The 22,133-nt window shown below is 42.1% G+C and overlaps 1 protein-coding gene and 2 long non-coding RNA genes across 3 annotated transcripts; 1 reads left to right on the top strand and 2 right to left on the bottom strand.

The window, feature by feature from the left end:
• Nucleotides 1-1,708: 1,708 nt before the first annotated feature.
• On the bottom strand, nucleotides 1,709-3,414 carry LOC109255475 (uncharacterized). The gene is made up of 2 exons (XR_002075252.2): nucleotides 3,122-3,414; nucleotides 1,709-1,937 (listed from the first exon to the last, which is right to left on the bottom strand). It is a non-coding gene; the product is annotated as an uncharacterized LOC109255475 (long non-coding RNA).
• A 34-nt stretch (nucleotides 3,415-3,448) lies between these two features.
• AKIRIN1 (akirin 1) lies at nucleotides 3,449-15,094 on the top strand. Its single transcript, XM_019430214.2, has 5 exons — nucleotides 3,449-3,795; nucleotides 8,554-8,694; nucleotides 11,509-11,643; nucleotides 12,845-12,916; nucleotides 13,570-15,094. The coding sequence occupies exons 1-5, from the start codon at nucleotides 3,576-3,578 to the stop codon at nucleotides 13,578-13,580; spliced, it is 579 nt and encodes a 192-aa protein (XP_019285759.1). The 5' UTR covers nucleotides 3,449-3,575; the 3' UTR covers nucleotides 13,581-15,094.
• A 2,609-nt stretch (nucleotides 15,095-17,703) lies between these two features.
• LOC109255474 (uncharacterized) lies at nucleotides 17,704-21,909 on the bottom strand. Its single transcript, XR_002075251.2, has 2 exons — nucleotides 21,715-21,909; nucleotides 17,704-17,891 (listed from the first exon to the last, which is right to left on the bottom strand). It is a non-coding gene; the product is annotated as an uncharacterized LOC109255474 (long non-coding RNA).
• Between the last annotated feature and the right edge of the window lie 224 nt (nucleotides 21,910-22,133).

Genomic DNA, 22,133 nt, shown 5'->3' with positions numbered 1-22,133 from the left:
TTGGTGACTTTACCTGTTTTAGTGGAATGGGAGGGGCAGAAATCAGACTGATGTGGGTTGGTGCTTGGTGGGTAGGAAGCATGTAAAAGAAGACAGCAAATATAGACTACTCTTGAAAACTTTAGGCAAAGAATTCTGGAAGATTTTGGAAGATGGTATCCTTCTTTCCTTTCACTCCCATCGCCAACTTTAGTCCAGCCATGCTCCTGGGTCAGACAATTACTGGCACCAGTAAACAGAGCCCAAAACCTATTACTGAGCGTTCACAGGGTGAATTAGCAAAGAAATACCCGCAGGTGGGGATATGAAAGAATTTGCCGGGACATAAAAGATTCCTTGTAATATTATAAAACTAATACTGCCAGGCATGAAAATGGACAGATAAAATAACCTTTTTACTGATTTCCATCCACCCCTGCTCTCCTTCAACCGGTTCTCAATACAGCTGCTAGGAATCTTTTCAAATGTAAATCTGATCATACTTAAACTCTTTTGTTCCCACCACAACCCCTGAAGTGGCTTCTCACTGCTCTGAAGATAAAGGTAAAACATCTCTGGGCCGCCAATGGGGCATTAAATGATCAGGCTCCTGTCTTCCTCATCAGTTTTTTATTCCCTGACTCTCTGCATTCATGCCTGTACCACAGCCACTTGAGTCTTCTTTTGGTTCTTCAAATACATCATGGTTTTTTTTATAACAAGATATTGGATATGCTGTTCCTTCAGCTTTGGATGTTCCCAACCTGTCTTTGCTTAGTTAATTCCTAGCTCAAATATCCCTTCTTCAGGGAAGTCTTCATTATTCTCCAAGATCGGTTAAGATGTCCGATGTACTCTCTCATGATATTCTCTCCTTTTCCTTCATAATCCTTGTCACACTTTGTGATTATATATTTGTTGTTGTGATGATTTGATTAATGTCTGCCATCTCCAACAGGCTGGAAGCCCTAGGAACCGTGTCTCTTTTCATATCATTAGAAGCCTCCACCATGATAGCATAGTGCTGGTAATTAGCAATGTGTGTGCATGTGTATGACTGGTCAAGTGACTGGATATGCAAAGCAATGTAGACCTGGACTGTGGTGACCTCATGAGACACCACATTGGGTGGCCGTCAGAGTACCCCATCTGCTTCCCTCCAGGATATCTCTCTGTTTGGGCCACTGTCAACTGCAACCACCTACTTGTTTGGTTTCTGAATCATCTGAATCCACCCTCATTCAGCAATGTGGACTATCAACTTTCAGGGACAGACAGAACAACCCCGAAATAATTACCATTTATTCATTCGACCAATATTTATTCTGTGCCTACCCCTACTGTATTTAAACACTGTGCTGGGGTGGGGAAACACAGATGAATGAGGCCTGCTTATTATTCTCAAGGAATTTATAGTTTTGATGCACAAATATGTAAACAAATTATAACTTCCTGTTTTAAAACACTAATCTTACAAGGCACGCTCAAAGTTTTAAAAGATCACAGAGAAGAGACTGATTATCAAAGCATTCAGCAAAACCCTAGCTAGAAAAAGTGCTGTTAATGATGACTCAGGGGACACACTTTTTAAACATTCTAAGCTCTAACTTTGGACCAGTTTAGACCACAGAAAACAATTTACTAGGACACATTAGACAAGCCCCTTAAAAAATAACCATCACTAGGTTGCTTTTATGTCCTTGGCTTTTATTTGGCATAACAAGAAATGTCTGTTTGAATCTTGCTTTTGCATTTATTGTTCAAATCTTGATTACTTTATTATATCATTCACTGGTTCCCAATAAGGTCGAATGAGCAACTACCTTCAGAATTAGAATTTTTAGGGGTGTCTGGGTGGCTGTTGTTTGAACATCTAGCTCTGGATCTCAGCTCAGATCTTGATCTCAGGGTGGTGAGCTTGAGCCCTGCAAGGGGCTTCACATTGGAGGTGAAGTTGACTTTAAAAAAAAAAAGAATATTTAGCTATGGCAAAAAAATCTATGGTCTGTCTTGTCTGATGCACTAATTCCTTTTAGATGCCATGTACTATGTTTTCATTTTTGCCCTGGCAGGCAGGAAGCTCAGAACTAAGTTTCAAATTCAGTCACAGACATGTTTAACTTCAGGCTGATTGCGATCTCTTTTTAGTTTGGCCCTAATGTTTTATTTCTAGTTTTCTAGCCTATGGTAAACCTTCCTTATGTCTTTACAAAAAGAGATGGGATAAAATATAACATCTGTTATGCTCAGTCATCTTAGAATTATTTCTGCTATTCGTCAAAGATAAATTAAAAAAAAAAACAACACTTAGCCTATGTTTGGATCTTGAGAAAAGCAACAGAATAAGGACAAAGAATGGGACTGAGGTAGCATGCCCATATTTTCCAACTCAAATCTTGGGGCACATTGATCTGGCATCTGGCTGGCCTGTTAGAAAAGAGTATCTGAAACTTGGGACCGTTTTCTGGAAAACCCCAGGCTATGTTGAAGCAGACAGATCCCAGGAGGTATGGCCATTATTTAATGTATATGAATATTTATAGGAAGGTTTTAACATTTTTTGGATCAGAGCTTCTTTGGTGAACAGTTGAAAGCATTTGACCTGCTTCCCAGTAATACATAAGCATATTCAGTTTCTGAAAGCGAAACCCTCTTGTTATCTATGTGCCTTTCCAGAATTTATCAAAAGCACTTTACAGCTGCCACTGCTGTAAAGAATTCTCATGGCCCTGAGGAAGCACTGAGCTGCCGGGTCAGATGCGGAGAGACTGGCAAATGAGTAACCAGCTTAAAAGTTCTTAATACTCTGACACCATTCTAGGATGATTTAAGCCAATGGGTTTTGTTTGTTTTTAACTATTTTGAGTAGCAGACCCCTTTGATGAGCTGAAGATACGGGTCACGTATTCCAAAACACACACACACAATTTTGTACACAATCTCATGGCATTGGTGGACTTCCTAAAGTCCATCCTCAGGTCTCAAGTCATGCTTAAGCGAAGACTTCCTGGACTCGGCAATGCCCTTGAAGACCTTTCAGAAGGCCCCTCTCTTCCATTATGGGGACTAGAGCGGCCTAGATAGGTTTAAGTAGAAGGACGTTTACCGGACTCGGAGACACCCGACCCCCGCGACCTCTCACCGGCCACTCCGAACTCTCCCCTCCCCCACGCCCCTGCCGCGCAGGTGCGAAGAGCTAAGGGGCCACCCCGGCGCGACGGCTCGAGGAACTGTGGGGGGACGCCGGGTGGGGGTGGGGGATGATGGGACCCCGCGAGGGGCGGAGGCGGGGGCGGGGGCCTTCCCGAGGTTGCTTGGCGACCCGGCTCTCCGCCCAGATTGTTCCATTTACTCAGCGGGAGGCGCCGGGGGCCGGAACGTGGCTGACGGGCCTCCCAGAGCGGACCTCTTCCGGCTTTTCCCCCTCTGCCGGGCGGTGGCCAGGGCCCGTGACGTCACAGGAGGCGGGGCCAGCGCCGCTGCCGGGTGCTGAAGGCGCCATTGGAGCCGGCTTGGCTTGCGAGCTCCGCTGAGGAGCCGGAGGTTGGCCTGCAGTTGCCTCCGCGTCCGCTCCTGGTCTCTGGTCCCTCGGCGGCATGGCGTGCGGGGCGACGTTGAAGCGGCCCATGGAGTTCGAGGCGGCGCTGCTGAGCCCTGGTTCCCCGAAGCGGAGGCGCTGCGCCCCTCTGCCCGGCCCCACTCCGGGCCTCAGGCCCCCGGACGCCGAGCCGCCGCCGCTGCTCCAGACGCAGACCCCACCGCCGACTCTGCAGCAGCCCGCCCCGCCCGGGAGCGAGCGGCGCCTTCCAACACCGGGTAACCTGCGCTGCGGGCTTGGCAGGAAGCCAGGCCCAGGCATTTTTGGGGGGGGGGGGCGGCTCTGGGCGCTGGGCTCATTCACCCACAGACCCCCTCTTTGCCCTCGGAAACGGGAACTGGGGTGCGCTGGGCCTTATCGCTTCCGGGGATGGGAGACATCCGGGAGGGGTGGTGGGGCCACAGTGTCCGTTTTCGGTTTTCCTGGAGCTGGAGAGACTAGAGGGGTGAGCAGAGGAAGATGGGGCTATCCCTGGCCGCTCTGGGCCCTTCCCGTGCGCGAAGCCCCTCCTGCCTTCGCTGCCCGGGCCTGCACAGAGCCGCCCAGCAGATCCAGTGGGCCATGGAAAATGGGATTCTCCTCACGAAGCCGGCCTTGAGGGTGGGGGTTGGGGGCGGGTTCCTGGGAAGGGGCCTGAGTGCGTGCTGTTCACTGTACTGTAGCTTGGAGGGAGACCTGATTTCCTGAAGTCTTTAGGGACCGGAGGCCGTCGCAGAAGTCATGGAATCCGATTTGAACCTATTTCTAAGGGACTGGCCGTGTTTTTGCTAATTGTATGGCTGTTGTCTTGTACCATATATGGCTTGAAATCGGTAGGTCGTTAACTAGAATTTATTTGAGAATCCTTAAACATACAGAGATTCCAGAAGCAGGAATTCAGCTATCCGTAACAGAGGCTCTCTTTCAGTCAGGATTCCACATTGGCCAGGGAAAGGGAAGAGCTAGTGTGACTGTAAAGTTAGGACAACCCCTCTCCTCCCCCCCCCCACCCCCACCCCACCCCCCCGCATTGTGCAGGAATAGAGGGGAAAGTGCATCAGAATTAATATGTAGCAGTTTTAAAGGGCTCCCGGAGATGGGGGAGGGTCCTCAGAACTGGACTTGAGCAAAGTTATTTCTTTGTGTGTGTTTTTCTATTCCTCAATCATGAGCAAAACCTTAGGACCTCCTTAATATCATTCTTTCCTTACCCCCTTTCAGTTACCGATGCCTTTGGGCTTTATTTCCTTTTTCCTCTGCATCTCCATAATGCAGATTTCAGGCCCTCATCCCCTCACAAGATTCCTGCAGTTGCCAGGCAAGCTCTCCTAGACACGATCTCTCTCACGTTCACCTTTTCTTTATCCTGGCATTCAAAGGATTTATCAGCTATGTCTTACCTAGACTTCAACACGTTTTTTTTTTCCAAACTATGCTTTTGCTCTGTTTTAAGTCTCCCATCCGTTACCTGACTATCCTTGCCCCACAAGGAACTCTGTTACACTTTAAATTCCCTGATCACTTACTATTTGGAAAGCCCTATGTACTGAAGGAGATAATGTTTGCAAAAGTTTTTTTGTGAAGAGTCCTTCAAAATCAGGGGACAAAAATGCCCACTTGAAGTGATATTTTTTGTTCTGCTGTTCCTACAGACACCAAGAATAGTCATATAATCTTTCTGGATCTCTCTTCTGCAAAATAGAATTAATACTTGCCCTATCTGTCTTCATGGATTTTATGCAAATATCTTATTTGTTCTAATATTACCCTTTAGACTAATTCTCCTGTAGTTCATATTACAGCATCTGTTTAGTAAATGATTATGGAATGCCTTTGGAAGCTTCGGTGTTGCAGAGTGCAGTAATGGGAGTGCATTTTTATCTTAAATTTTAGTTTTTGCATAGATCATGCAAACTACCTTCTTGGCAATTTATATTAAAATATCTTACTTAAAATATTTATTTGCAAAGATTGATCAAATTCCTTAATGCTCATTGGAGTATGGTTCTGTCATGCAAGAAAGTATGAATGATTGATTATATGATGCTTTGGCTTAAGTGAAAGATGCCTTCTGGACTGAAAAGGAAGAATGGGGGGAGGAAAGTTTAAGTTTTTATTTATTTATTTTGAGAGAGAGAGACAGCAAGTGAGGGAGGGGCAGAGAGAGAGAGGGAGAGAGAATCCCAAGCAGGCTCCTCACTGTCAGCATGAAGCCTGATGTGGGGCTTGAACTCAAGAACTGTGAGATCATGACCTGAGCCAAAACCAAGAGTTGGACCCTTAACTGACTGAGCCACCCAGGCACTCCTGCTTCACTTTAAAGAAAAGATAAGTGTCATAGCACTTTTTGTGGAAAAGGCACATAAAATTAAGTCTTTTATTGCTTAAATGAGCTAGGTGGATACCAGACATAGGAGGGTGTTGCTAACTTGTAAACATGGAGTGAGTCTAGGTGCAGAGCAATTAATTGATCAAAACTTGAGAGTTGGAGAGTAAATATCCAGATTGAGGTAGCATTTTAGCTGGGTCTTTTTTTTTTAATGTTTATTCATTTTTGAGAGACAGACAGAGCATGAGCGGGGGAGGGACAGAGAGGGACACAGAATCCGAAGCAGGCAGGCTCCAGGCTCTGAGCTCTCAGCACAGAGCCCAATGAGGAGTTGAACCCGCAAGCCTTGAGATCATGACCTGAGCCGAGATTGGACGCTCGCTCAACCGACTGAGCCACCCAGGCACCCCTCAGCTGGGTCTTGAATGATGTTGGGAAAAGAAAGATACCCACATTTCAAACAAAGGGAAACTGTTTGAGCAAAGGCCAGAAAACGTACAAATTAAGGATAATGTAATGCAACTGGGTTATAGTGGGAGATGGAACTGGAAACATAACTTGGGGCCAAGTCTTAGAAGGCATGGAATTCCATGATAAGAGTTTGGATTTTGGTCTGTAGCAGCTAGGAATCATTGTAGAATTTTGAGGATGGGCTTAGTCTGATATAACCTGGAAGCATAACCTCAAATAATAATAGGAGGCAAGAATTAAAGTTAACTATCCACTGTTTTTTGTGTTTTTTTTTTAATGTTTATTTATTTTGAGAGAAAGAGAGAGAGAGTCCCAAGCAGGCCGTGTGCTCTCAACACAGCCCGCTGCAGGCTCGATCTCATGAACTGTGACATCATGACCTGAGCCAAAATCAGCAGTCTGATGCTTAACTGACTAAGCCACCCAGATGTCCCTAAAGTTAACCATCCGCTGTTAAAAAGAAGTTTGCATTTTCTTTTTTTTTTTTTAGTGGCCTTCTTGGAGAGAAAATCACATCTACTTCCTTATTTTTCTTCTCTGCATGCCATGTTTCAATTCTTGGATATGCTAGTCCTTTAACCAGCCTAAAAGTTGTATCTTTCCATTTCTTCACTTCGCCATACAGGAGGCACTTAGAGGTTTATCAAAGACCTTCTGTTCTCATGAGCATTGTCCTCATACTTGTCCTTTCTTGTTTCAAGTCTTCACAGTTCCTTACATCCTTGTATTGAATCTGGCAAGTATATGCTGGAGAATAATACGTTCTAAAGATGAAGTGAAATCATGGGGCGCCTGGGTGGCTCAGTCGGTTAAGCGTCCGTCTTTGACTCAGGTCACGATCTCGCGGTATGTGAGTTCGAGCCCCGCATCGGGCTCTGTGCTGACTGCTCAGAGCCTGGAGCCTGTTTCAGATTCTGTGTCTCCCTCTCTGTCTGACCCTCCCCCGTTCATGCTCTGTCTCTCTCTGTCTCAAAAATAAATAAACGTTAAAAAAAAAAAAATTAAAAAAAAGATGAAGTGAAATCTTAATAAATTCAGGGGACTTAAAATATGAACTTCATAGCATTTTTAAAGGAAAGTTTTGCTAATCCTACATTGTGTGTTTAGGCTGAGGGTTAGTGAATTTAGCCGCATGTAGAGCTACTTTAAGTTTGTGTCAATTCCTGGGCTGTATGTACTGTCACTTGTTATTAGAAGATTAAAATCTTTGATTTTGATTTTCAAAACTTTATCAGGTAGGCATTTAACATTTATATTGAAGAACTAGGCTAAAGATCCTGAATGACTTTTCCAAGGTCATAGTCACATAGCTAGGAAGAAGCAAAATGGCATTATTAACACTTAATCCCATTTAAAAAATAAAATTATAGCAGAGTATACATTAGAATAACATGAGTAGGGTGGCGATATGATTTTCTGGGTTTTGTGTTTGATAAAGAGGCTTTATTATCTGGAAAGTGGATACATATTCTACCACAAAAACGAAAAACTTGAAAAACTTGAAAACCACCTCCTTCCAGACTCTTTGTTGTCTCTAGGAATGTACTTGAAAGTGAATTTGTGTGTCCTGGATTCCCTTCAATAGCATTAGCAAATTTGGTTCAGGACTGCTTTGACTCAGAACAGTAATCTGAATCCTATCAAATATTGCCTCCTAGGATCAGAAAGTTCTTTTCTAAGCCCTTATCATCAATTCCAAGCAGTACATCTCAGGTCTTCCCATGGTCTGTGTCCGGGATTTCTGGTGTCCTCTCACCCAAAGATCTTGAGTCCCAACTGGGGCAAGAGTTTCATTTTTAGAAGGCCTGTGTAAGAGAATCCCCCTAATATGCTAGTTTGTAAAATTGTGCAGCTTAATGGAGATGAAAAGTAGCTCCTTGTTAGGTGAAGGATGAATTTTTTTTATTTTGCTGTAAGTTGTACTCGTTAATCCTAAAGCAAACAGCAGATCTGGTCTTCACTGTCACAGGAAGACAAGCAAAGGGAACTATCTGGGAGGCTTATGCTAAAATAGCTGCTCTTCTGTGTATTGTTAAAATAGCAGTAAGAGGGCATACTGTGGGAGTTCTAGGAGGAGTACTTTATTCAGTATCGACATTTTTCTTGCTAATATTAATAACATGGGGGAAGAGACAAGAAGTTTGAAGAAATGGCACAATAAAGTGAATGCTCAAAAAGTGTGTTTCTTTTTTATTAGAACAAATTTTTCAGAACATAAAACAAGAATATAGTCGTTATCAGAGGTGGAGACAATTAGAAGTTGTTCTTAATCAGAGTGAAGCTTGTACTTCGGAAAGTCAGCCTCATTCTACAGCACTCACAGCACCTAGTTCTCCAGGTAAGTGAGTATTAATGTGGACAGACCATTTAAGAGTTTGTAAATGGGAAAAAAAAACGGTAAATGCTACTTCAAATGATGGTTTCCTAATCCAGAATTGATTTCATCTAAAGCAATAAAATTGGTACAGTGTATGCACTATATTACTACTTATAAATAGTTTTGAAACCATAGAGTCATGAAATTGGAAAAAAACCTTAGGTTGATTTGATTTGGCTTCTTTCATCCACCCAATGCAGAAGTGCCCTCTGTAACTGCAGTGTCTAATATCATAGTCATTACATTAGCCACATGTGGCTGTTTAGATTTTAGTTAATTAAGATTTAATAACATTTTAACATGTAGTTTCTTGGATGCAGTAGCCACATTTCAAGTGCCGAGTAGCCACATGTAGTTCTAGTATTAGCACAATTATGGGACATTTCCATCACTGCACAAGTTTGTGTGACAGCACTGCCCTATAACATTGACAGGTGGTCAGAGAGGATGTGCTCAAAAATAGAATCTCAGGGTTGGAGAATCTTCATGGTCACATAGTTCAACCATCAGTCTTGCCTGCCATATCCCTGCAAATAGTTAACAGGCTAGTGTTCAAACATCTCCATTGGTGGTAAACTCTGTCCTTTTAACAGTAAAGGAGTTTTTCCTCACAAAGTATTCTACTTTTTAATAGTTCTGAGAGTTAAAGATTACCTTTATTAAAAATCGTCTCCTGGGGCGCCTGGGTGGTGCAGTCGGTTAAGCGTCCGACTTCAGCCAGGTCACGATCTCGCGGTCCGTGAGTTCGAGCCCCGCGTCAGGCTCTGGGCTGATGGCTCAGAGCCTGGAGCCTGTTTCTGATTCTGTGTCTCCCTCTCTCTCTGCCCCTCCCCCGTTCATGCTCTGTCTCTCTCTGTCCCAAAAATAAATAAAAAAAAAACAACACACACACACACACACAAAAAAAATCGTCTCCTTACAGAACACAAATTGTGTTGACCAGGACCTAGGGAGAGAGAGGAATAAGAGGGGAAAAGCTTAATAGGTAAGGGGTGTTTCTTTGGTGTGGTGGAAATAGTTTGAAACTAGATAAATGTTGTCCCAAAATTGTTACTAAATGACACTGAATTGTTCACTTTAAAGTGGTTCATTTTAGGGGCGCCTGGGTGGCGCAGTCGGTTAAGCGTCCGACTTCAGCCAGGTCACGATCTCGCGGTCTGTGAGTTCGAGCCCCGCGTCAGGCTCTGGGCTGATGGCTCGGAGCCTGGAGCCTGTTTCCGATTCTGTGTCTCCCTCTCTCTCTGCCCCTCCCCCGTTCATGCTCTGTCTCTCTCTGTCCCAAAAATAAATAAAAAACGTTGAAAAAAAAATTTAAAAAAAAATAAATAAATAAAAAATAAAGTGGTTCATTTTATATGAATTTCACCTCAAATAATTTTTGTCTTATAACCCAAAGGTCCTCACAACACCCTTTTAAATTGCTCTTGTACATTCATGAGTGGCAGAATTTTCTTTTTCTTTGTTTTAATGTTTAATTATTTTTGAGAGAGACAGAGAGGGTGCAAGCCGGGGAGGGGCAGAGAGAAAGGGAGACACAGAATCTGAAGTAGGCTCAGGCTCTGAGCTGTCAGCACAGAACCTGACGTGGGGCTCAAACCCACAAACCCCAAGATCATGACTTGAACCAAAGTTGGACGTTCAATGGACTGAGCTACCCAGGTCCCCCATGAGTGGTAGACCTTTCAGTGGTAATAGTTAGCAGGTCTGTCTTTAATTTTCTTTTGAGATTTTAGTAATAGAATTTTGAAGTAATAGAATATGTTATGGGTGCAGAAAAACAATACAGGGATGCCTGGGTAGAACTTTTGGTCAGGTTTCATTTGTAGAGAAGAAATTTTGGTTTTGGTTTAAGTAAAAACGACTTGTTTCAGAGTGTTAAATGGCTCATAGATTAAGTGGGCTGAAGAAACTGATTCTGGGCAAAACTCATAACTGGGCTACCAAAGGAGCTGCTGTTTTTCCCAGGATCAGGAACCCAATTTCCATGTTTTCTAGCATTCCAGTGGATGTTTTGGTTTCTAACTCCATCTTAAGAACATTTCACTCTTCTCTTCCTAGATTCAAAAGGGATCAAGGATGAGATATGTAGTGCTTAACTGTCTCCTTCATTCATATTTCAGTGACTTTGCTAACATTTTTTCATAGTGGGCAAATCACTTGGTCTCCTAAGCATCAGACTCCTAGCCATTTCTTTTCAGAGTCACCTGTGGAACTTAAAAGGTAGCCAGGCCCTAACCCAGAATTAAATCAGAACGTGTATCTTTTTGTAAATTCTATAGGTAATTATGATGCACCACCTCACTTAAACAGAGGTCTAGATAATCTCCAAGGGTTTGGGTAGCTCTGTGAATCTGCTTTCTCTAATCCAGAGTAGAGGCTTTATATCAACTTTTTGTTCTTGTTCTTTACCAAGTGAGCATTGAATATGGGCTTACATTGTTCCTCCTGCTTCTCAATTTACCTTTGGCCTTACTTTGTAAGACTAATGGCAGAAGTTCAGAGAATTTTATGAAAATATTCCATGTAGAGTTGTGAAAAATAACATTTTTCTAAACAGTTTTTGTACCTTAGGACTGTTTGCATAAAGTTATTCATTCTGAGCCTTAGAACTAGAGTGTACTGTTGAGACTGGATTTGTCTTGGGGCACCCAGCTGGATCAGTCGGTAGAGCATGCAACTTTTATTCTCGGGGTTGAGTTTGAGCTTCACATTGGGTGTAGAGACTACTTAAAATCTTATAAAAACAAAACAAAACTAGGTTTGTCTTTTGGCCAGGTACCTCCTGGATGAAGAAGGACCAGCCCACTTTTACCCTCCGACAAGTTGGAATAATATGTGAGCGTCTCTTAAAAGACTACGAAGATAAAATTCGGGAGGAGTATGAGCAAATCCTCAATACCAAACTAGCAGGTAGGCTGAGGCAGCGGCTATGCCATTGTTAATAGGGTTCAGTAAATAAGGTTCAGTTAAATGGTAACTTAGAAAAAGAGCTGGACCTCATGTAAGGTTTAATGAGTTGTGAATATTGTTACTCTCTGGTGATTCTAAACATTTCATTTATACTTTTATGGAAAGGCTTTTCATTTATATTTCTGAAATGAGATAAACTAAGCTTTTCTTTTGAAAATTTTCCATGTAAATAAAGGTGTTAAGTAGATTATTTGGGTTAACCTCCTTACAGGTGGTTGGGAGGAGTGGAGTATAGTCCGTATATTCAGACTTCTGGTGGGAGTCACTTGGTGGATGTGGAAAGTCAGATATCCTGTGATTCCGAGGTACATTAGAGTGAAGTTTGGAAAGCACAGCTCAGGTTAGAACAAAGGAGTTGATAGTGATGTCAACAAGTAGAGCCTTTTGTGAAAGGAAGAGATCTGAATCAGGAATACAAAGTAATACCCATGTAGTGAAAGGGGACAATGTTGTGATCAGAGAGGTTTTTGGCAACAACTTCTTCCTGTAACAGTATTATTTCCTAATCTGGTGACCTACACCACATGGTTCCTCAGAATGTTAGAAACTCTGCCTTATATTGAGAACTGTTAAACCAACTGTTGGTTTAACAACAAAGTTAAATGGGTTTCTTTATAGTTGAACTTCTTTGATCCTTTAATATACTAATAATGTATATTAGAAGCAGCTCCAATATATCATTTCCCTTCTGCCCTCACCCCCAAATCGTTCAGTTGACTCTGAGTCACTTCTCTGTTCATGGAGTTCCCCTTTATTTTTTTAATTAAATTAATTAATTTTTAAAAGTTTATTTTATATTTTTGAGAGAGCACATGCATAAGCGGCAGAGGAGCAGAGAGAATCCCAAGCAGTCTCCATGCGGTCAGTGTGGAGCCTGACATGGGGCTCTATCTCACAAACTGAGATCATGACCTGAGTTGAAATCAAGAGTCGGACTATTATAGATGATTAGTGACCAAATGTAGGAGCCAGAGATTTGGCTCTGGGATCTAAGAGGAAGTAACACACCTCTGGCTGTTACAAAGGAGAGTCTGAGAGTAGATAACTTAAACTGGGAAGCTAGCTCTGATCCTGACACTTGATTCTTGAAAAACCAGGGGAGAATTTATTGTTATAGTATATACTGTCTTTCCCCTTACAGAACAATATGAATCTTTTGTGAAATTCACACATGATCAGATTATGCGACGGTATGGGACAAGGCCAACAAGCTGTAAGTATTGCCAAGTTTTTCTTTGAATTTTCCAAGACTTCCAGGAGCAAGATCTTGATACTGAATACCTTGTCTCCTGAGAGCAAAACCCCTGTGAAGCTAAATATTAACTAACATTAAAAAAGAAAATGTCTAGCACTGTGTAAAGCCCTTTAAATCCTCATGGAGTTTATTTAATATACAGTAAGGGAGGAACTGTCATTAGCCCCATTTTATAGGTAAGGATAACACTTAAAGAGGTTAAATAATTTGTTCAAGCTCATAAAGCTAGTAGTTCAGCCAGGATTGAAACCTAGGTAGTCTCACTGCAATGCCAATTTGTGTGTTACCTGGCTTTTCCTGCAGAAAGATAGTTTGAATTGTTAATTTATGGAAGAGTTCCTTAAGCTAGCTTATCAAGTGTGTGATCAGAATTTCTTAATTCTAGACATCTTGGAACTACTGGTTACTCAAAGCATAAAGTAATAAATAGCTGTATATCTAAACTGAAGCTGAGTCAGGTTTCTTAAATTCTGGAAAACTTAGGACCTTTTAAGTGTTGACTTGTGTCTTCGTGCCGTTTATCACATTTCCCATTGGTTAATATTTTTAAAAAGCATGACACTATATTTTTAGTTTTCTTAAACTCTTTTGTTTTTATTCCTAATTTATAGATGTGTCCTGAAGCTTTCTTGCATATCTGGGTACCAGGTTTGACCTCAAGAGATGGCTGCTGTACACTTTTTGCAACTGGTTTGGTATCACATTTCAGCTCCAACTTTGCATCCTGAGAACACTTAAACGTTTCTGCAGGTCCATTTTATACAACTTGAAAGACCTTAAAACTTTCTGGTTGCCACAAGCATATCTTTCTTTTCTGCTCATCCAATAAACAGCTGTGCCCTACTGTGATAGATTTTCCAAACAAAAATACCTGGAGCAGCAGTTTAGCAAAATATGCCCTCACTGGCACTCAGCAAATGGAGATTCCCCAAGCACAGTTCTGTAAGAAGTGTGTGTGTGAGTGTGTGTGAGTGTGTGTGTGGGTGTGTGTGTATTTTAAGTTATTATTTGTATTGTGCAAATTTTTTTGATCTTGGGGATTCTGGCTGTGAATTTGATGCACGACAATTATGGTTAAAAACATTTGCTTGGTCTACAGAAGATCATTAATGTTTTGTGACCATATAAGTTGTAATGGTGGATTGTTTTATGTGTAGGTATTATTGTTAAATACAGGGACTGTTTCCAGGCACAGAATATGAATCATAAGTTAGGATGGATATTAGATGTGATTATGATGACATAGCAAAGGTCTGTGGTCCTAGGTCTACAAATGCGTGGTGAGGAATTAGGACAAACTGGAGACGGGCCGTTTGACATGTGGACTCTGCCCAGCCGTGTTGAAAAATATTTGACTCCAAGCCTTAAAATACCCACATGGAGTCTGTGCTCACCTCATTCACACAGAGAGCTCCCTGGACACTGAACCTCTAAAAAGAAAAAGTCTCCCCTGGAGCAGGAGCATCAGGGTTTTCTTGGGAGCACGACACAGGTGAGCGGGGGGCTGGGCCAGCCCCTGGTGGCACTGCTACTTGGGAGGAGCCGTTTCGCCTTTGAATCGGTTATTACAAACAGAATTAGGATCCTTTGGTCAGGTTCCCCCAAATTCTTTTTAGGAGGTGACCACGTTCAACTGCTTGAGCTTTGTTTTGGCAACCCCCTGCCCAAAGTTGCTTACAGACTGTTCTTCACCTTGTTCCGAGGCCGAGGAACAGAAAGTAGCCTCTGTTTTGAGGAGGTGGAAGTTAAGTATACATTTATTTTTTACTGTGACTTGTTCAGGACCACATTTTACAAAATGCCTTGTTTCCTTTATCATTGTTTCTGGAAAGGAGAGTTCTATTAAAATTGTTTTAGTTTGAATATAGAATAGTTTTATTAAGTAGGGCTTATTTTGAAAAATTCTGAGTTTAATTCAAATGTACGCCAGTACCTTCCAAAGTAAGGTAATATTCAGAGACAGTCGTTCTGATCAGATGGCTTAGAGAAATTCTGGAATATTCATATTCGAAGATTCCTTATTAATGAATGTCTTTGACTTAAATCTAACCAAAAACTGCAACATTATTCTTTGTACATTTTCATTATATAGTGTTAACAAGCTTAGTTGCAAACAAATAAAATACTTAAGCTATTTGTTTACCTTGCCTTCTTAATACTGTGATAATGTTTATTAATTCAAATAATTTATGGGAGGCTGCTATAACCATTTCCCCAGTAAAACATTACATTTAAGATTTATAGACTTTTTAAAAAGCCCATTAGTGATCTTTTAATAATTAAAGCACTATTTTACTTCATATTTGAAGGGTAGTTTGTTTCATCTCTTCTTTTTCCAGGGTAGTTACTTGTTCCTGGAAGAGGAGCATAGCAGTGGCTGTCATGGGAGTGGCCTTACAGTGGGATAGTCACACCAAAACAAGGGTAGGGCAGCCTTGGGAGCCATGAAAAGTCCTGAAAGGAGGATCAGGAATAGGGAATACTGCTGCACTGAAGTATTGTTACAGAATCAGTGTAATCAGTGACATGCTTGCTTGCTCACTGTTGCAAGTGTCAGCCCCGTTCCCACTAAATACTTCTGGCTGGGAGGTAGGGTAAGTTTCTATAAGGAAACTGATAGACACTCTCACTGCACCCAGTGTTGTTAGGCTGTTACGGTATGGTTGCCCTTTGGGGCCATAGGGTAAGACCACCATGGCTGGGTTTTAGAATCTCCTCAAAAGGGACTAGACATGTTTGTTTAGTGTTTTATCCAGAGAAGAGACAGTTCCTAGGACAGAAAATGAGGACCTATAATGTAGGCCTTAGAGTAGCAAAAGGAGTTTTTCTCCAGAGCTTGATTTCTAGAGCTTATTAAACACGGGCGTTGCCAGGTAGGGAAGCGTCTTTGTCCCATGGAAGTAGGTCAGTGTCCAGGGAAGAAGTTGATCTACAGAGATCTATAACAATGGGCCAAGACCTGTGGTCTCAGAACAGCCATATCTACTGAGCTAGTTAAAATTTTTGGTTTTAATTCCATTTGTTACCTTCTTTTGGTAAAATCTTAAGCTGAAGGGGAATGAAAGGAGTAAGTGTTCATGCTTAGGTCAGAGGAGTACAGGGGAGATGAAGGTTCCTGAGATGGAGATGACTGTTAAGAGCTCCCCAAGGAGAACAACATCAGGGAGTATAAGAATTTGGGCCAGCCTCTCAAACATGGTGAATCTTCTCTGCCCGCCAGGGAGGATTGGTTGGCTTGTGTAGTAAAGAATGGCCTTTGGATGTGTGTAGCCCTAGAGTTTTAGTTTGTTACATCAGCCTTGCCAAGCTACTGAACTTTGTGAGCCATAGTTTTCTTGTCTGCAAAATGAGGGTTAATTGTATGTACATCATTGGGTTTTGTTTTCAAATGCGAGACTAAATTAAATAGCCCATGTGAAGAAAGTAGCCACAGCCTGGGACACAAAATATGCATTTGAAACTGTTAATAGCAGGTTTCTTTACAGTGGTCTTCATCAGATCTGAAGGCCAAACCTTCCTTTCTGCAGCAGCAATTCTCAACTTTCCAGTATGAATAAATAGCCCTTTGTTAACCTCAAAATATCACATTCTCTAATTAGAATTTGTACTTTTAAGTGTTTGACTAAGAAAACAATAAAAGATGAATGACAAATGAATTCAGTAATGCCTTGCGGTGAATCTGTATTTTGTTATTCACTATAGCAGGGGTCAGCAAACTAAGGCCTGTTTTTGTGAATAAAGTTTTACTGAAATACTGCCACACCTATTTGTTTGCATCTGTGGCTGCTTTTCACAGTTTGCAACTCCAGAAACAGTATGGGCCACAGAGTTGAAAATACTTTCTCTGGCTCTTCACAAAAAAGTTTGCGGGCCCTTGCAACTGTAGCACTGATACACATTTGAAAAGCTCACAAACAAGGCAAACTTGGTGCATCATGGATTGGTGGACCAGTGCCTTAATTTGTTATCTCTAGGGGAGTTACACCTCAGGTTGTGGCATGATTTTTTTAAAAAAAAGTCTCTGCTTACAAATGATTGCTAAAGTGAATATCTTAACAGAAAAAGCTAATGAAGTTTTCAAAGCAAGGATTCTCAAAGATGGGGACAGGGAACATGCTATTGGGGGTGGATGCTTAGGATGACTTTTATTTTTAGCATAGTTAATTTTGAAATTGAGATACAAATGTGGGTGTAGGAATTTGATGTTTATCAGAAGATAGCATAGGTTTAAAAATTGTTAAGTGTTGTTCTTAAGGAACAGTGACTTGATTGCTGCCCTAGTGATTATTTCCTTGAAAATGGCTTCAGAGAATGCTATAGTCTACAGGTACAGTTAAACTGGACCTTGAATAATGTTGACACCTTCAGGAAGAAAGCACGTTTACTTAGGGAAAAATCTCCAGCTACTCACCCCAAATGATACTTGCAAATAATTAGCACTTCATTGTAGGGAGGATTGGAAAATTACCTAAATTTGTCTAAAATTTAAGTAACTGAAGTCTTAATGGTCTCTTGTTTTTACTGATTGTTGCTCATAGTGTCTTGTCTCTACATGTGCCAGGTTCTCTATGAGCTGAATACTATATTTGAACAATTAATTATAGGAATAAACAGGATAAGGATGAGGCATCTACCTCTAGAAGGATTTCTGGTTGCCTTTACCTGGGAATATTACCAAACCTTAATTCATACTGAAAGCTGGAGGTTCCCTAGATCATCCAGATGGCACACAACCAGGTCTCAAGTCAGTGTGAAGACTGATTTACTTTTGTTTCACCTGTATCTTAAAAGTGTAATACTTTGAAATCCCAGTCTGTGATGGGGGTTCCCACCTTTAGCTGGTCTTAGGTTTTGATTTTTGTCCCCTTCAGTCCATGAGGCTTCTGAAAGTACAGTGCAGGTATCCAGGGGCATCTTCCAGATTAACAGATGCCTTAATAGAAAGCACAGCTTTGAGTTGTAAGCTTTCTGGGTTTTCAGATTTTGGCTCAGTAATTCTTTATTACCTAGTTAGCCTTTTTTATGCTTCTAAGAAAATAATTTTTATATTTCAGTTGCTTTTTAGTTGGTCTTAGCAATAGGCTGATTCAAACTTCCTGATGCTCAATTTCTGGAAGTGCAAGTTCCTGTGTTTTTCGTCTCATCAGAGCTTTGGTGAAGGTGCTTAATGTAGCTTGGTACCCAACATGCCTTCATGTTAATGGAAGATAAGTAGGGAAAGACATGTTTATACTGGCTTTGAGTGTTTTTCCAATCCTTCGGCAAGCATTACTGTTGTCTTCTAAGTTCTTTATTTGTGAAGGGCAGATATTTGAGTTTTTAAAGACCAACAGGTTTTGTAAGTAGCCCTAGTCGGTCTTGTATCCACAATACCTGGTATGGAATTAATATACATAAATGACTTAGGCATTCGGATCTTGACCTCCGAGAGTCAGAGTCTAGCAAGGAATGTAAGGCAAGGTAAAAGTTGCTAAGTGTTGTGTGAATGGTACAGATAATGGACTAAGGAAAGGAAGAGATGGTTCTAAGTAATAGGGATCAGAGAAGTTTTCATTTGGGAAGGTAGAGCTGGAGCAAGTTTTCAAAAGATGAATAAAGCTCAGGCAAAAATAGGAATTGGGGGCTTGAAATGAGCAAAGGCTGGGTGGTGGGAACTCATGGTGGTATGCAGTGAGGACATTCTTGTTTAGTCGAAGTAGAAAACTTGTAGATCCCAGGAAGAGAGCTTGAAGCTAGGTAGTAGGGGCTAGATAATGAAGGGTTTTGACTAGTAGGCATTTAGCTGTTAATCTGTGGGAATCTGGAGAGTTTGGGGGAAACTAATTCAGGAGTAAATATAAGACAGAAGGGCAAATACCAAACTAGAGAACAGGTTGACCAGTTAAAGAGCCTTTTTTTGGTCTAGAGATAACAAAGGCCTATACATTGATTGGGAAGGATGATTAAACATGGCTCTGGTTTTGCCTGGCTAAGAAGAGCATGGTCCTGGGGTGCCTGGGTGGCTTGGTTGGTTAAGCATTTGATTTCGGCTCAGGTCGTGATCAATCTCATGATTCATGAGTTTGAGCCCCACATTGAGGTCTGCACTGACAGTGCAGAGCCTGCTTGGGATTCTCTCTCTGCCCCTCTCATGCTTGCATGCCTGTTCTCTCTCTCTCTCTCTCTCTCTCTCTCTCTCTCTCTCTCTCTCTCTGTCAAAATGAATATATAAACTTAAAAAGAGCATGATCCTTATGAAGGATCTGTCTGGTCTCATTTTCCCTCTTCACAGAGACAGACTTTGAAAAGATCCTTTTTCTTTTGGTTTGGCTTGTCTTTGCCCCTCGCTTAGCTAATCCAGCCCAGTTCCATAACTGCTGCTGTGGGTTTTTTTTGTTTGCATAGATTCTCTTAAATCTATCTCGTAAAAGCACTTTACATGGATTATTGAGAAATTTTCCTGAAAATGTCCCCTGCACCAACTCAGTCTGTCATTTTTAATGGTGCTCCCGTTCCATTGCCTGGAATTAAAGCCCTTCTTACTTGACAATTACCCACTCAAGTGGCAGTTGTCTTTCTGCCCCCTTCTTCAAGGCAGAGTTACCTGTTCATTTGATAAATGTTAATTGAGCACCTACTATTTGGCAAGTACTGTTCTGGGCACCAGGAATATACCACTGAGCTGGACAGACAAGGTTCCTGCTCTTGTGCTTATATTCTTATGAGGTAAAACAGGCAAACTAGTAAAACAAATTAATCCAAGATTTAAAAGTGTTTAGGGGTGCCTGGGTGGCTCAGTTGGTTAAGTGGCCAACTCTTGATTTCAGCTCATGTCATGATCTCAGTTTGTGGGTTTGAGCCCCACATTGGGCTCTGTGCTCACAGCACATAGCCTGCTTCGGATTCTCTGTCTTCCTGTCTCTACCCCTTCCCACCCCTCTCTCTCAAAAATAAATAAACGTTTAAAAAAAAATAATAAAATAATAAAGTGTTCAAAGAAATAAAACGGTAATGTGAGTAACTAGGTGCCTAAGTTGGATTGTAAGGAAGTTATAAGGAGGTGTACTCTTACATAGTACTTCATTTCAGCACTTCATTTTATGCCTTTATAAAGCTGTATAATGCATTTATGTGTCTACATGACTCTTTCACTATATTGAGCAGTTATCAGCACCTTGAGCTCCTCTCTCTGTTCGTGGCTTTTTTCTTTAAGATTTATTTTTTATTTTTAAGTTATCTCCACACCCAGTGTGGGTGTTGGATTCACAACCCTGAGAGTAAGAGCCAGCCAGGTGCTTTATTCTTGGCTCTTAAATGATGAGTGACTAAATCATGTGGCTGCTCCTTCCCTTTTCCAGTCAATCAGCACACTACCTGAAACTCTTCTTTGACTCTCAGATCAAGTAATTTTAAGCCTTTGGTAGGTTCTGTCTCTGCAGCCAGGATTACGAGAGATGTAGTCCTTACCCTAGAAAAGCTCACAGTCTATGGGAAGAAATGTGATAAAACTTGCTTTCATAAGTGTCTGTGCATCTGGACAGAGAGATCAGGGTGTTTCCTGGGGAAGACTACTCAGCTGCCCTGGCAGGTTCCCTCCAGGTAGTTTACCCTGATCTGTACTCAGGAAGGCTGACTCACTAATAAATCTGTATTGGTCTATAAAACCAGACTCCAGTGTGTTCATTTATTTTTATTTTAAGTCTGCTCTGTGTCCTATGTGGGGGTTGAAGTTATGACCCTCAGAACAAGAGTCTCCTGTTCTACCAAATGACCCAGCAATGCACCCCTCCAGTGTGTTAACTTACGATGATAAATACGTCAGGTACAGTAGACTACTGCCATTGGCCTTAACAGTGTGGTTTCTTCATGCAATCATACCACTTGGGAAACCTAAAGTAAAGGGGCAGCTTTACGTGTCCGAATGAGGGGAGTTAATTCTAGTGATGGAATGTTTGCCAGTATTAAGTTACACCTATCACCATGAACCTGGCACAGCCTTCCCACTTAAAAGTTATGCTTCATTAGTTCCTGGTCCTGTTGCATCTTCAATTTGGTATCTTCTCCACCCTCAGTCCACACATTCATTTTTAGTTCTAAATGATCCCTCTGGTTTCCAGTATATTCCAAGCCATCCTACGCTTTATTTTTTGTAGTAATCGCTACACCCAAGGTTGGACTTGAACTCACAATGCCCAGATCGAGTCACATGCTCCACCCACTAAGCCAGCAAGCCTCTGTGTATTGGCGCTTTTGTATCTATCACATAGCTGGGGGCTTCAGGGTGAGGGTGGGGGAACGTTTCCCGACCGTCTTCCCCAAATGTAGCAGTGGTATCAGATACAGGCCTGAAGTTCCCAATGTAGTTCCCAATATTCGGAGAGTAGTGATAAAGCTTTTCTCGGATTATGACTAAGGGGTGATACCGGGGGCTTAGATTAGGTCATCAGGCCATTCTCATGCGATGAAATTGGGAGCAAGGCTCTACTAGGTCAGAACAAATAGCCGTGATCGCCCCGGCGAACGCCTAGTCGTATTTCACTGGGTCTCTGCGCCTCGGCTTCCGGAACACCAAATGGAAGAACTGGACTGCTGAGGCTTCTGCACATAAAGTTCTTTGACGTCGTCCTAAAATGACACTTTCCCGAAACAGAATCCGCAGAGCAAGTTAAAGGGAAGGAAAACCAAGCACCTAACAGAAGCGACCACGGACCCCTACAGAGAAAACTACGTCACTTACAACCTAAAGCGAAAGAATCCTGGAGGGCGCGCGTACTCACCATAGCAACGGCGCAGGCTCAGTTCTGGCGTGGGATTTCTGGGAGTTGTAGTTTTCCAATGTATGCCGTGTATACAGGAAGACCTGTCACAGGCACCCTTGCGCGCGCGGTGCTGTTACAGAGGTATATGCGTGGTCCAGTGCAGGGGGCCGGCGTATAAACAGTCAACAGTTATCTGCAATGGAAGTCTACAGGGCTAGCGGGACTTCAAGAAAGTCCTAGTAAATGCCTGAGGAATTCGGGAAGCTTTCACCAGAAAACGCTGGAGGGGCTCCTGGGTGGCCGGCTTCAGTTCAAGTCATGATCTCATGGTTCCTAAGTTCGAGACCCACACATCGGGCTCTGTGCTGACATTTCAGAGCCTGGAGTCTTCTTCAGATTCTGTGTCTCCCTCTCTCTCTCTCTCTCTCTCTCTCTCT

This window comes from Panthera pardus, unplaced genomic scaffold (assembly GCF_024362965.1).
Source record: "Panthera pardus isolate Hobbes unplaced genomic scaffold, ASM2436296v1 HiC_scaffold_11, whole genome shotgun sequence".
Classification (NCBI taxonomy): domain Eukaryota; kingdom Metazoa; phylum Chordata; class Mammalia; order Carnivora; family Felidae; genus Panthera; species Panthera pardus.
Note: the sequence above shows the minus strand (reverse complement) of the source record. Positions and strands in the feature narration are given on the sequence as shown.

Excerpts from the sequence above, each read along its gene's own strand:
- AKIRIN1 (XM_019430214.2), top strand. The coding sequence starts at position 3,576 with ATGGCGTGCGGGGCGACGTTGAAGCGGCCCATGGAGTTCGAGGCGGCG. Across the intron at positions 3,796-8,553 it reads GCGGCGCCTTCCAACACCGG|AACAAATTTTTCAGAACATA; the intron begins GTAACCTGCGCT and ends CTTTTTTATTAG. Across the intron at positions 11,644-12,844 it reads CCTCAATACCAAACTAGCAG|AACAATATGAATCTTTTGTG; the intron begins GTAGGCTGAGGC and ends TTCCCCTTACAG.